The 15,407-nt window shown below is 39.4% G+C and overlaps 1 protein-coding gene across 5 annotated transcripts in view; it reads left to right on the top strand.

The window, feature by feature from the left end:
- Arhgap12 (Rho GTPase activating protein 12) overlaps positions 1–15,407 on the top strand; it is a 104,050-nt gene that overhangs the window by 72,854 nt on the left and 15,789 nt on the right. For 3 of the 5 annotated variants that reach the window (XM_052727441.1, XM_052727440.1, XM_052727438.1), the window contains 3 exons: positions 1,346–1,420; positions 5,858–5,919; positions 10,522–10,603. In XM_052727441.1, the coding sequence (XP_052583401.1) occupies positions 1,346–1,420; positions 5,858–5,919; positions 10,522–10,603 (219 nt within the window). The remainder of the gene's footprint in view (positions 1–1,345; positions 1,421–5,857; positions 5,920–10,521; positions 10,604–15,407) is intronic. The other 2 variants (XM_052727439.1, XM_052727443.1) reach the window with 1 other exon arrangement.

Here is a 15,407-nt window from a genome sequence, read left to right as displayed (position 1 = left end):
ATGTAGGACCTATATTGCTTTTCTTCATTTGCTTTATAGTTTATGGTTCATTAAATCTTTACTTTTTCAGGCTGTTTTAATACACATAGAGGTAATATGACTGAAGTCAGAAAAATTACTCAAATGAGGTTGAACTGAAATTTGGATAAACTTCGTTTGTTTTTCTAGAATTTGGGATAGGATTTGAATATTTTGTCCATCAGTGGTGTTAGCTTTGGTTGGTTGGTTGTAAGATTGTCCTTTCAAAGGTTCCCTGTCAGTCTTGATTGCTGCATAGCTTCTGTGTATATAAATTGTACCAGGTGCAAACTGAAGATGTTTTTCTAAGTGAATGAATGTTGAGAACAGAGTTTTGCATTGTTACTTACATTCCTAGGTTTGTTGTCAGAATCTTCTAGTTTTATAAGTATAGACATTGGGATGAACAAATGTGGAGATGAATGTTCAGAGGCATTGTTTGGTTGGATTGGAAATTAGTAAGAGATATTGGCATGACTTTTCTCATTCTCTTTTCCTCAAATTATTGAAAGCATCTAGGAGAATGAAGAAAATTTAAGTAGAAGTAGGTATTGATACAAAACTACTTTTCAGTCTTATCCTTCATCAGAAATACTTATCTTTTAGTTTTGACCCTCTTGCTCATTTGCTCTTAGAATATTCTTGTAAAATTAAACATGAAAACATTCCCCCTAGTGTATCACTAATCTTTAAATGCTAGATCTCTATGGTGTATGTTTTTTTATCTTTATATATAATTATTGGAAAGTATAAATTCCTTGAAATACGGATAACAATTAAATTTATTTTCTGATTACTTTAAACTAAAAATTCCATTGTGTCAGTTACACGTAATTCTTGTGAATGTTTCTAGCACAGCCCTCAATAATTGTGTCTATCATACTAATAGCATGTTATATGGTGACTAGTTCATAAGTAATTTTAAATAGGGTTAATTAAAAGTGATACACTAGCCGGGCGGTGGGTGGCGCACGCCTTTAATCCCAGCACTCGGGAGGCAGAGCCAGGCGGATCTCTGTGAGTTCGAGGCCAGCCTGGGCTACCAAGGCGCAAAGCTACACAGAGAAACCCTGTCTCGAAAAACCAAAAAAAAAAAAAAAAAGTGATACACTATTTTAGTCAACATAGTTGCTATAAAACATGCCATAGTTTCAACTTTTAATAAAATCTGTAGTGTTCAGCCCAGTGCTATCCTACTTTTAGAGCTGAGATAGAATAACAAGGAAACAGTTAGTTTGTTTGCCTTGCTAAGCTCTCCCACTGTGAAACAGGCAGAAACAGACATGTTTAAAATAGAGTAACGTTTTTCATTACTTATTTCTTGTAGGATTCTCCAACTACCACAAAACTCTGCTTACCTGAAAATGAATCTTCTCCTACCTCATCAAAGCATCAAGATCCAGTTAGTATATTAGAAACACACAAAATAAATAGCCTAGTATTTTCAATCACTTTCAGTAAAGTAATTCTTTAAAAATATAATGTTGAATTATTTCTTGTGCCTTTATTAAATTTTATTGGCCTTTTAGAAAAATATAATTAAAGTAGTTTTAAGAATCAAATTTTAATTTGTTTTAAAGCCCCTTTTGTGCAAAATGCAGTATTATATGCCATATTTCTAAGTGACAAATTTATACTTGATTTTTAAAAATAAAAATTTCCAATCCTGGCAGTAGTGGCACATGCCTTAAACCCAGCACTCGGGAGACAGAGGCAGGTGGATCTCTGTGAGTTCAAGGTCAGCCTGGTCTACAGAATGAGTTCCAGGGCTATACAGAGAAATCTGTCTTGAAAAAACAAACAACAACAACAGAAAATATTACAATTACACTTCACTTTCTTTCCCAGGCCAGCAGTCTAAAGGTAAGACATACGTCCTTCCTTCTGAGCAGCATGGCTGCCCGTGTGCGTCTGTGATATGGAAGGCCTTATCAGTGTGGCCAGGGAACACTGGAGATAAGTCGCCTGACTGGAAACCTCCGAGCAGCTCTTCTAACAGTGTACCTGGTCTCCACCTGATGTTCACACTCTCTGGCTCTTCCTGTCACACCGATCTGATGTTGGCCTGCACCGCTGTCCCTTACTGGGTGACCTTTAACATTTTTAAGGACAGGACAGCAAGACTACATGCTTGGGCTCCTGGCTGTGTCCCTAGCTCATGCTTCCTGTGTCTTCTTCCCCCACACTACATGACACTTTGTTAGTCTCTCAACCTTTCCTCCACCACTGAGACTCCCTCACACCTCTACCTGGCACCCCATGCGTATTCACCCGAACGAAGTTCAAACATCACTTCCCCAGAGAATGTAGGCCAATCCCCTAGTTTAGGTGAGGTTTCTCTGGGATACTCTTCATAGCATGAGTTCTATTTACTTATTTCATAAAATGAAGAGCAGTATGGCACCCTCTGTCTCTGACTATCTTCCCCACCGAGGGGTGCTACTGGCAGAACCGGGAATACCCATTCCTGCTGCATAGCCACGTGGTCACTGCTCAGCAAATGCTTGCTGAATTAATAAATGCAGCTTTAACATTTTAAAAAGACAAACTTTCATCTCCACTATTTGATGGAAATTATGTTGATTCTGTACAGGCCTGGATTTCCAGACATGCCTCACTTCTTCCCAATCATTCTGACCTTTGTTTTTCCCTTTTCCACATATGTATGTGGAAATATATGCATGTTTTTTAATTGTTGTTCTCTTTCTTATATTTTGTGGTTCCCATCACGTTGTTTATACTTCCTTTTTATTTTTAATTAGCACTAAGTAAGCTAAGAGATAAGGATGTAAAAGCAGAACATTGTCTTTGAACCTGTTTTTAAATGTAGGTAATACACAGTTCACAGAAACTTCCTCATAGACTCTGTTTGAATAGAAACAAATTTCTAAGTAATTGTAGAAACAAGAGTTTGTAAATCTACAAACAGTTTCAAAGCACTGTTTGCCAATTTTCTCCCTGTCCATTTGACATCCATTAACCTGTCCTGGATGCAGGGTGCCCTCTGATGGCCACCATAGGAACTGCCTCGCCAGTGTGCCTTCTGTTGGAATCCTGTTAACACAGAACAGCTGTGTTGACTCTGCCAGGACCACTGTGTTTCCACATAAACAGGGTGCTGCTTTCCTTCCCTGTGTGCTCTTCTGCTCTCTTGCCTCCCACTGAGACTGTTACCCCTTTGACCTCTCTCCTGGGTGTCTACTCTCTGCCTGCGCTGCTTCTAAGTCCTACCTGCCTGTCTCTTCCGTTCATACCTAGGAACTACAAAGCTGTTTCCCCTTCTCTCTCTATGTGAGTTAAAATCTTGGTGTAAATGTTTAGTGGAAATGAAGGTACAGTTTAGGAGGTTTTCTGAAAATGTGACATTGAAACAGATTCTGCTGTCTACCTAGGTGTTTAAATGTGGCACTTTCCCTGGTAGCCTCCATTTCCCCTGTGTGTCATCCCTGTCCCCTCACGTCCTGTGTCTCTCTGGAATGTAGCCTCTTTCTCACTACTCTTGGTCGAGCCCAGATCCTTGGCATTTCTTAGAGTGTCAGGAGATGGGTGTGGCTTTCTCAGCCACACCGCAGACTCTTAGTGCCTCTCTTCTTGCTGTGTAATTGGAGGGCCCTGGGGTGTGCTCTTTGCTTTTAATTTTTACCTCCTATCTCCATCTTGTTGACTGCACTTGTTAGTTCAAGGGGCGGCTCCTCTAGGAGGCTGCTCTGATTCTGTTCTTTCTCTTCCAGCGTGAATTCAGTTCTTTTGTCCAGGTTGAGATAGGTGTCCATTTCTCATAACACTCAACATATTGTGTGATGATTGGTTTGGGGTACTTTCTATACAGTTGGATGTAGCAAGTTTTGTTCTTTTATAGTCAAATGAGAGTGCTTAATACTTAGAGCATCAGTACTTCTGTCCTACTCCCTGTGGAAATTTGCTGAAAACTCTGACCCCTTTTGAACAGCGCCTAAACAAATGCAGCTTTTTGTTGGTCTGTTTTGTTTCTAGTCAGTTTAATCCATCTGTTGACTCTGGTAGGAATCCCTGATTTTTGTTCTTTCCCATTCCTGCACATACACTGTCTGCCTCTACTGCTGTTCGTTTTCCCTCTTTATTTTCATACCTGTGTCTGTCCTGCTGCTACTGCTTTTGTGCTATTCCAGCTGTGGCTTTAAAAAACATCCCAGACTCTTCTTCTGTCAATTCACATTAAGTGGCCCATTCAGAAGGGTTAATGTTGTCACGGTCATTCTTTGGAAAATTTCTCCCTGTATCTGATGAAAGGACAATAAATTCAGAAGGCTCTTATTTAATATCTTACACATACTTAAAATTGCATTTATGTAATATCTTGTACATACTTAAAATTGTGCCATTGACATTCTGGTTGAAAGGCAAGAAGATTCTTATCAAATTTGCATATCTGAGATCAAACAGAGTTATGCATTGTAAAATGATTGAGGTAAAATTATGACTACGTTATTTCCAAGTTTTCAATATGTCAAAAATAGAAGTTAACAAATTTTCAGCTAGAGATGCAAAGTTTCAAACATCTTGTAAACATTGCAAAGATATTCAATATTATGTTTCTTTGCCATACAAAAAAGATTCATATTTTGAATTTGCTGAGGAATCAGTCAAATGGAAATAAATTTTGGGGCTGGAGAGATGGCTCAGTGGTTAGGATTGCTTGCTGCTCGTGCAGAGGACCTGAGTTTGGTTACTCATATCAGGCAGTTCACACTGCCTGTGATCCCAGCACCAAGGGACCTGACACTCACTGCTGGCCTCTGCAGGCCTCTGCTCCTGTGTGCACATACCCACAAACAGACACATATGCATAATTGGTAGTCCAGGCTGGCCTCGAACTCACAGAGATTCACCTGGCTCTGCCTCCCGAGTGCTGGGATTAAAGGCGTGCGCCACCACCGCCGGCTAGAAATTTTTAAAAAAAGAAATTCTGAATTCATTTTCTCTGTATATGTGTTTCAGTTGAGTTATATGATTGCTTGTTGTCTCATGTACATATTTGGAGTGTTAATTATAATAGCCACCAACTCATTTTGGTTAATCCCATTTATATAGGAAACTAATATGGTGAGAAAGTATTACTTCATTTTTATCTGCAAGACTTTTAAGATAACATCAACTAGTGATGGTTAATGATAAAGCTTGTGTCACTTTTTCTGGCAAATAAATCTAGTGTTTTCAGGGCCCAGATCAAGTGTTAATATGGCACTTCTTCTTAGCACATTAAAGTCTATGTAGCATGCTAGGTACTTTTGAGTAATTTATCAATCCCTTCATTTGTTCTGCCTAGTCATTATTATGTTCTGACAAGATTAGTACGTTATTTTTCATATGTTAATTTTTGTACTATTTATCATCATAACATCATATTCTTTGAACAGGAAGATGTAAACTCTTTTTCTGATGGTTATTTATGAAACTCTTCATTGCTAGCAAAGTATCTGATGGCTGCTGTGACTTAGGAGAAAAAGGTGTTTTGCCGGATGTGGTTGGGCATGTCTATGATCCCCTACTACCTGTGAATGGTAGAGGAAGGAGGGGCAGGCATTCAAGGCTAGGCTTGGGTTTATAGCAAATTACAGGCCAGCTTGGGCTGCAGGAGCCCTTTCTCAAAAAAAAAAAAGGTCTTTTATTATAAATTACTGACAATACATTAGTAAAATGTGAATATAATGTATAATAAAATGTAAAATAATAGGTGTGTTAGATACTAACTGATCTTTTAAGTTTTTAGACTGAAAGACCATTCGGATTCCATTGATTATTATAATTTGAATATTATTGTCTGTATGAATGCCTCAAAAAGTATCACTTTGTTCCATAGGGTCAGGAGAAATATGGATTGTTAAATGTAACAAAAATTACTGAAAATGGCAAAAAGGTTCGGTAAGTATAAAGTCTTTAATATTCTTGATGTTTATCTGATTGAAGTCAATGAACATTCTAGTAGAACTGATGAAACGGGTTAGAACAGTTTTCAGTCATGTGTTTTCTAGTTCTTTTCCATAAAATATTTTCTTTGTTAACATCTTTAAAAAGTAATATTCAGAAACAAGAGGACCCTGAAGAAACATTTGCTTTCTTTAGATTTTTTTCTTTCAACAGGCAGTTAGTGGTGGTACATAATAAAAAACAAAGATACAGCCAGGCGGTGGTGGCACACACCTTTAATCCCAGCACTCGGGAGGCAGAGGCAGGAGGATTTCTGTGAGTTCAAGGCCAGCCTGGTCTATAGAGTGAATTCCAGGACAGGCTCCAAAGCTACACAGAAACCCTGTCTCAAAAAATCAACCAACCAACCAACCAACCAAAGACACACTGAGCACTGTAGGAAAAGCCTTCACCGGCTGTGTTCCCGTCTCAGGTCCCCTGAGCAGTAGTGCTTTCTTCCAGAGAGGATTTACATGTGGATGTTTGTATGCACTTAGATGACATTATTGAACGTGCTGTTTTACATTTGTCTTGGAGATGGTTCTGCTTCATTGCATCAGAGCTGGCACAGCATGTGCTGCTGCGGTATAGTTAATCACTAGCGAGTTAATCATTATTTATCTGCAAGAATGTAACTAGGCCTCCTGTTGGCAGACATTCAGGGTGCTTACAGTTTTTGCTGTTACACACAGTATCACATTGAGTGTTTTGCATAGATAATTTTGAAAGTATATAAATTGTTCAGTGGGTAGAAGTGCTTGCTTTGCAAATACCAAGTTCAAATACCCACTACCCATATACAAAAGCCAGATGGGACCATGTGGTGGTGGTGTTGGCCCCACATGCCTTTAATCCCAGCACTCAGGAGGCAGAGGCAGGCCTGGCCTACAGAGTGAGTTCCTGACAGCCAGGCCTACACAGAGAAACCCTGTCTTGGAAAAACAAAACAAAAAAGCCAGGTGGGACTGCATGTACCTGGCTCCCCAGCATTACAGGGGTTGGGAATAGGCAGATCCCAAGGTCTCACTGGTCAGATAGCCAGTATGGCCAACATGAGTTCCTGTTCAGTGAGGCAGAGAGTGATGGAAGAAGTCACTCAGTGTCAGGCTCTGGCTTCTGCATGTGTGTACATAGTCGTGTGCACCTGTACACTTGCATGTAAGTACCATACACACACACACACACACACACACACACACACACACACACACACACACACACAGCATTCCCTCCCTCCCTCCTCCTTTTTCTCCCTTCATTCCTTCTTCCTCCCTTCTTCCCTCCCTCTCTCTTTCTTTTTTTCCTGCCTTCAACTGCCTCTGTAGACCAGGCTGGCCTTGAACTCAGTGATCCACCGCCTCTGCCTCCCAAGTGCTGGGATTAAAGGTGTGTGCCACCACCATTGGGCACATATAACATTTTTTTAAAGAAAGGAAAATAATTCTCCCATTACAGCTAAAGTTGGAAAGGGAGAAAAACATCTTAGTAGAGAAGGGAGGCCAGTAGATGACATGCAAAGAAGTAGAAGCTCCAGTATGAAACAGGCTCACAAATCAATGAAAGCCCCTCAAACCATAAAAGAGTTCCACACAAAATGAAATCGAAAGCAAATTTTAATGAACAGTGCTAGAATCTGCACTATATCTAACATACACATAGACTATTTGAATCTACTAAAACAGTGAGTTCTCAGATTGAAAGACAGGACTGTGTTTAAAAACAGCCTAAAGTGATTTAGAACTATGAGCAGGGATGTTAAACTGTGAAAAATAAAGTAGGCGTAGGAACCCAGTAAAGGGGAAGAGCATTTGAAGCGTTACAAACACGGATACTGTAAAATGGCAAAGCAAGGAGCTAGAGAGGTGGCTCAGTGGGTGTGAGTGCTTCTTGCACAACCCCGAGGACCTGAGTTTGAATCCCAGCACCCTGTAACAAGCCAAGCATGGTCTCACCACATACCCGTAACCCCTGTGCAATAGGGCCAGAGACAGGAGGATCACTAGGATTTGCTGGCTGCCAGCCTAGCCCCAAACAAGAGCTTCAGGTTTAGGGAGAGACCTTGCCCCAGAGGAATAAAATGGAGTGTGATAGATCATATGATAGAGTGCTGATGCTCTCTTCTAGTCTGTGGGCATGCACAGGTGCATGCACTTAGACACGTGCACATATGCTGTACTTACATATGCACATGCATACATGTGTGCATAAAATAACAGCTTTATGAACCGGTTCATGGTTCATGAGTAATAACCATTGATGGGCTAGGGATATAGCTCAGTTGTAGTGTGTATTCCACATACACAAAGCTCTGGGTTTAATCCCCAGCACACAGGTGGAGAGAGGATCAGAAAAAAATTCAAGGTTGTCCTTGGCTACATGTTGAGTTTAAGTCTAGCCCTGGGACACATTACACTTTATTACGATTAATTACACTTTATTGAGGGAAAAAGTTGTGTATAACTACAGGAAATAAATGGGAAAGTAAAAAACTTCATCTATGAAATTCAAGTATGTATAAAAAGCAATAAAGTAGATCTCATTGATAGGTATTGAATTCTACATTCCGAAAAGTAAGCCAGTGTGCGTCCTTGCAGAGTTCCCACAGAACTGGCTATGTGTAACTGGAAGGGGAGGGAAGCCATACTAAATCTATAGCACTTGGAGTTAACATTCTTTCTACCTCCCCCAGCAACTGAATTCTCTTAAAATTTTATCTTCTTATTTGCAAATACTGATCTATGTTTGCTATTTGAAAAGAAATTCTAGGCTTGAAGTAGATACAAAAGTAAATTCTGACGCCGGGCGTTGGTGGCGCACGCCTTTAATCCCAGCACTCGGGAGGCAGAGCCAGGCGGATCTCTGTGAGTTCGAGGCCAGCCTGGGCTACCAAGTGAGTTCCAGGAAAAGGCGCAAAGCTACACAGAGAAACCCTGTCTCGAAAAACCAAAAAAAAAAAAAAAAAAAAAAAAGTAAATTCTGAAGTAATGTAAGACTCACTCCAAAGAGAGAAACATGTAAGCAAAAAATCTTTATTGGAAAATTGAAGATAACAAAGCAGGGAAGTTGAGTTAATTCTGACCAGAGTATGACATCAGTCACCTTTAAAGTTATTAGTAGGAACATTAGTTGTATTACACATGTTTATTGTGAACCTTACCTGTGTATCTGGAGGTAGGACAGTAAATCAGTGGATAGTTTCTTTTAAATTTTTTATTTTATCTTAGGAGCATTTTGTCAGCATGTATATATGTGCACTGTGTGCATACTGATGTCCAACGATATCAGGAGAGGATGCTGGGTCCTCTGGAACTGGGGTTACAGATGGTCATCAACCACTGTGTGGTTAGTGGGGATTGAACCTAGGTCTTCTGCAAGAACAAAAAATGCTTTTAACCAAGAGCCATCTCTTCAGCTTCCGGTGGACAGTGTGTTTAAAAGACCCATATACAGGGCTAGCTAGATGACTGGCAGGTGAAGGGGCTCGCTGCCAAAGCCTAGCAACTTGAGTTGGACTCCTAGGACCTGCATGAAGGTGGAAGCAGAGAACCAACTCCAGAGAGATCCTCTGACCGCCACACGTACAAGCACACAGTAATAATACATAACACTTAAGAAAGAAGACCCCTATACACAAAACACTTAATATTGGTTACCTTTGGAATGTGGATTGGAAGAGAAATGGGAGCCTTTTCCTTTACACCAGTGGCTCTCAGTCTTCTAATGCTGCGACCCTTTAATACAATTCCTCATGTTGTGGTAACCCCCATACATAACATTATTTTCATTACCACTTCATTAACAGTAATTTTGCTACTGTCAAGCATTGTAATAGAAATATCTGTGTTTTCCCATGGTCTTAGGCAACCTTTATGAGAGGGTTGAAAACCACTGCTTTACACATTTTAATAGTGTGCACGTGGAGGTTGGAGAATTGTGAGAATTTTCTCTTTATAATGTGTGGGTCCAAGGGATTGAGCTCAGGTCATGGAGCTTAGCAGGTGTCTTTACCTGATGAGCCATCTCACTAAGCTGCCCTTTACATATTTATTTATTTGTTTGTTTGTTTGTTTATTTATCTGTAGCTGAGGATCGAACCCAGGGCCTTGCACTTGCTAGGCAAGCGCTCTACCACTGAGCTAAATCCCCAACCCCTACACATTTTTTATATTCGGAGTTTTTACATATATGTGTTGCTTTTGTAATTTAGAAATTTTTAAAATTTTCATCTTAGTGAGGAATCAGTCAGTAATTATGTGCTTTTAATGTATTTGATACACTGCCTGTTGTTCCAAGTATGTTTCATCTGTGTGAAAACAGTTGGGTATTTTGGTTATAGGTATTTTGATTATTTACATTTTTGACTAACCTCATTTGTTTTGGGGGTGCTATATGTCAGATTGAGGCACTAAAATGACTATAGATGCCATTAGAATCATCTATCTGGTATAAATAGTTAAGTACTAATCACTAAATTGTGGATAACAGTGGTGAGTGCTGAGTCGGTTTTGGTTTCTGATGTTTGATTGACAGTGTTCCTTTTCATCTGTGTAATTGCAGAAAGAACTGGCTGTCTTCTTGGGCAGTGTTGCAGGGTTCATCTTTACTTTTTACCAAAACTCAAGGAAGTAGTACAAGCTGGGTAAGTATTTCTCCTCTGTATACATGTTATACACTTAAATTATGTGAGCGTTTAATATCTAAATGTCAAGAGTCTGAATTTCCGAAGTCTTTGAAGCGCATGTGCATATAAAAATGAAAGACATTTTCCTAAAGATGCATTTTGACTTGGAGGAGACTATTAGAAAAGTCTGGCTGACTGTGTTAAATTCAGCAGTTGGCTTTATCATTTGAACCAACGCCTCGGAACTTCAGCATTGCCGAATATTGACTCCTCTTCAGGATGTGAAAGCTTTTTTGTTTATAATTATTATTTCAGATCCTTATTTGGAAAGTGGGTAGTCATATGCTAGGCCCACCTTTGCTTGTCTGACCCTTTATAACTAGGGGGTGACTCAGATGTCCATGTCTATGTAAGTCAGGCAGCTTTTAGGAGACAAAGAAACAGGCTTTCTTTGTGAGTAGTTGACACTTTTTATTTTAGTGTTTTATTACTGTTGTTACTCAGTTACATCCAGTGCTACCAAGTTGTGACATAAATTGTTAATGTTGAATATTGACGTGGGTCAGCTGTTCTAAATGCAAAGGGTTATGTGTGTCTTATCCTCTACTCCTAGACAGCTGTTTCTCTTGTTCTTTTTTCCCATCATAGGTGAGAAATCAAGGTATCAAACATTCAAGTAACTTTAAGACTTTACAAATACTAAGCCACAAATCTGGGTTTAGAACATTGGAATTGACTCCAGAGTTCACACTCTGGATATTTCTATGACTCTTGGTAATTGCAATTAAAGTATCAATATCCTAGTAAAATAAAATTGAAGAATGAAATTATCCTAGATGTTTCTGGAGTGTGTTATATCCAACACTAACCAGCATTTTCTGACAAATACTGATTTTTTTTTTCAAATTAGTATAGGATCAGCTTTTCGTTTTGTACATCTGTGATGCAGCCATTTAGAGCTGTGCTGAACCTGCTAAGCTACAAATCCCCAAGCTTGTTAATTCTCAGCCTCTCTAATAGTGCGCTCTAGAAATCCAGATCAGTTGTGCAGGAATGTGAGCATTCTAGAATATTTCTTCTTTTTGTGCCTCACTAACCCTTGAATTTGTTCTCTGTTTAGCAGAAAATGTTGGTTTGACCTGTCTTTCTTGCAGTAGGTTGATAATTACGTCTTCCTCCTTCTCCCACTGAAATAAAGTGCTCTTTGTGTTAATGCATTTCTGAGGAATTGTGTGATTGTTATAATTTTTTTGTACTTGTGGCTCAACTTTATTAGAAACTGACTGAAGAAAACGAATGAATGAAAGAAATGGAGAAACAGTTAAGATTAATAAGTTATAACCTAATGCCTGAAACAAGTTGCATAACATTCATTTGTTTGACAGTTAAGTGAGGCTTAGCTATGGAAGGCTGTGGTAGATAAGGTGCAAGTAGACAGGCCAGTGTGGTGGGGGAGGTCATTTAGACAGGTGTGTTCGTGTATGATAAAGTTTTTCTTTTTGAAAGAGAGAGAGCGCAAGCATACGGGTGCCATAATTTGAATGTGGCACCCGAGGACAACCTTGTAGAATTGGCTACCAGACTTGTGCTGCAGTCCCACTGCGCCATCTCATCAACCTGTATGTGATTTTTTACAAAAGTGTAAACAACTTTGGAAATGACAGATGTCAGGTGAACACAACAGCACAGTCATTCATTCATGGGATACTTGTATTTTGTTGGAAGTTTTTGCTACAGAACACTTTTACACAATTCAGAATTCGTTATTAACATGTGTTAATACTGGCAAATGCAGGTGTGGGATGGATACAATTCATATACTAAGAGAATAAAAACAGAGTTAAAGTGGTCCAGTAAATACAAGTAATCATATTTAAATAAGAAGTATATGAGTCTGTATAATGTACTTTGCAAAAGCTTCATAAATAGCAAGGTTTGGCAGGTTATGCAAAATACCTCTTAGGATTACTGGACATGACTTGAAAGAATTGTAGTTTTGTTTCTCTGCTCAGTCAGCAAGTAGAGTGAACATGGGAAAATGTGTCCCTTTCTTCAGTGGAATCGCGCCTACCTGAGATGAGAGTCTGAGACTGGAAAGGGCCCGAGAGACAGTGACAGGAATGGTGGAAACAGCTTCTCCATGCCTCTTAGAGGTGCAGTGCTGGAGCCGAGCTCTGTCACGGCCATCTGCAGTTCCCCATTGCTGCTTTACGTTGAGTTTGAGGTGTATGTAAAGGGTTTGCATTGGAAGAGTATAGGTCTTTACAAGATCTAACCGTTCTAAAATCCCAAGAGGTCACTGGAAGAAACAGCAGGCTCTCAAACTTACACTCATCCAGACTCATGCTCATCCACACTCTTTACGTTTCTTCTTTTTAAACCATCATGCTCTTAATTTTTTTTCATAGAGTAGTTACAGTTGAATAAATGAAATACACGCATTCCACCTCAATTGAGAAAGCTGCACACATACACACAAATAATAGACCCCACAAATACAGGAGTTACTGAAGCATTCTTTTAAAAATTATTTGGGAGGGAGACTGACTATGAGAATGTAGGTGCACATGGAGGGCAGAGTTCTGGGGACCGAACTCTGGTTGTCAGGCCTACACAGCAGGCACCTTTAGTCACTGGGCCATCTCACTAGCCCGTGAACCATTCTTTTGTACTTTAAAAATTTCCCAAAGTAGAACCGTTTTAGGACATGGATTTCTGTTATGAATGACTGTCCTATGAACTGAGGTGTTAGCAGATGATTGGCACCTCCACCTCTCACTAGGACTTGACATGGTCAACTGTCTCACAGAGGACAAAGGTCACTTTTGGCCTGGTATTGTAGAGAAAGGGGAAGGCAAGCTGCGTAAGACCACATGCAGGAGCTGACTTGGAAGGGGCCGCAGGACATTGGCAAGTAGTCCTCAGGAGGAAGGCCGGGGTTTCTGAGCAGAGAGGCTGGCAAGGTGGCAAAGAGCCAGATGTGAGTCCTTTCTATTAACTCCTACATACATGTTCTGTTGTGATGGACCTACTTATGATAAATTATGTAAATGATTCATCTTAAAAATAAACATGATTTCTGTAATTACAAAATCCTCTAAGTTTAAGGTCTTTGACAAACATATTTGGGAGTTTAACTATGCTAGTATAGTGTCTGCTTATAGGATTGGATTCTTAGGCTGCCTGGTTCCATTGTGCTCTTTCTTGTGTGTGCCATTACCCTGTTGGGTGTTGTTAGGAAATCATTTCCTTTCCCTGCCCCATCAAGTCCTTCTGCTGACGGTTCAGTCTAGGAGTTCTTGCTTTCTTCTTGGAAAAGATCTGTCCATCATCAGATGTGCAGTCTGATTCTGTCACTGTGTTCTAGTTGTGTCCCTTACACTGGTTGGGGTTTTGTTTATTTTGTTTTTGGTGCCCTAAATACATGGACAGGGAGGTGATTTCAATAAAGTGGTACTATGTTTTGAAAAAGAATGGGAATAATATGTTGCCAAACATACAGATTTTATTTTTCATCTCACTGTTACATTTAACTTTTTATTTATATGTGATCTTAGATCATCCTCATCATCTACAAAACATACTAGCAACTGATTAAATAACTGGTTTTGTTTTACTAACTATATTCAAGCTCTACAACATTTAGGATTTCTCAGTTCTGTCTTGAATGTCTGTTGTAGCTTTATGGTGGATTGTTTGAGTTATAAAGGTAGAAATGTTAAAAATAAAAGTTAACCTTATTTTTGTTTCAGTGATTTCAGTAATAAATTCCATTTGGTCCCTATTTCTTGTTTTGTTATAACAAGCACATTTATATAAATCTGTATTTCTTACTGAAAAGCAGAAGAAAAATGAAATAGTTGAAGTCTGGTCATTTCTCCGGTGCAAAGCTGTTAAGTAGAGGACTGCTGTACAGCAGTCGGTTACCTACCACAGTGGGTGGGCATGATTCCAAAGGCAAGTACAAACTGACATGACAACTTTGAACAAATGAAACTTCTTCTATAAATTCAGGAAATATCTATAAGCTTTATTACTTGTAGATTGTAGTTCTTAAGTTTTAAAGTAACAAACCATTGCAGTACCATAAGTATACTGGTTTTCTGTTCTTACATAGCAGACTAAGTAGGAATTTTAATTTATCAGAGGCATGTCAACAGAATAAGTATGTATTTAATGCATATTTTATTTCTGCTAATCCCTTTCTTGCTTAGTTAACAAAACATAATAAATAGCTAAGTGCTTTTTCCTAACTACCCATGCTACCTGTTTTCCTGTTCTTTTCACAGATCTTATCACATTGCTAGAGGCTTTTCAGCATCTGACTTATAATTTCTAGCAAAATCTTTTTTTCTTGTTTTTGTTTTTGTTTTTGTTTTTGTTTTTCGAGACAGGGTTTCTCTGTGTAGCTTTGCGCCTTTCCTGGAACTCGCTTTGGAGACCAGGCTGGCCTCGAACTCACAGAGATCCGCCTGGCTCTGCCTCCCAAGTGCTGGGATTAAAGGCGTGCGCCACCACCATCCAGCACAAAATCTTGAGTAAATGATGTGGCTTATGGTTTTATGTTTTTGTAAGTCATTAGTTATTGGCAACATAAATAATTGATAAGGAGGTGAGTCTTGAAAGCACAAAACAGGATTAGGGGATGTTTCTTAGAAAATGTGCCTGGCATCTGCTTGTGACTTACATGTGTGAGAGTCTGGCATTGCCTTTCAAACATAATCTTTTATATAGCCACATAGGGTCTGGCATAGTTCCAAGAAATAGAACTGTGAAGCTGCAGTATACCTGTGTCCGCCTGTTTACAAAGAGCAGCATTACC

Source organism: Peromyscus californicus, unplaced genomic scaffold (genome assembly GCF_007827085.1).
Source record: "Peromyscus californicus insignis strain IS unplaced genomic scaffold, ASM782708v3 Scaffold_8__1_contigs__length_139910024, whole genome shotgun sequence".
Taxonomy (NCBI): domain Eukaryota; kingdom Metazoa; phylum Chordata; class Mammalia; order Rodentia; family Cricetidae; genus Peromyscus; species Peromyscus californicus.
This window is presented reverse-complemented; position numbering and strand designations above follow the sequence as displayed.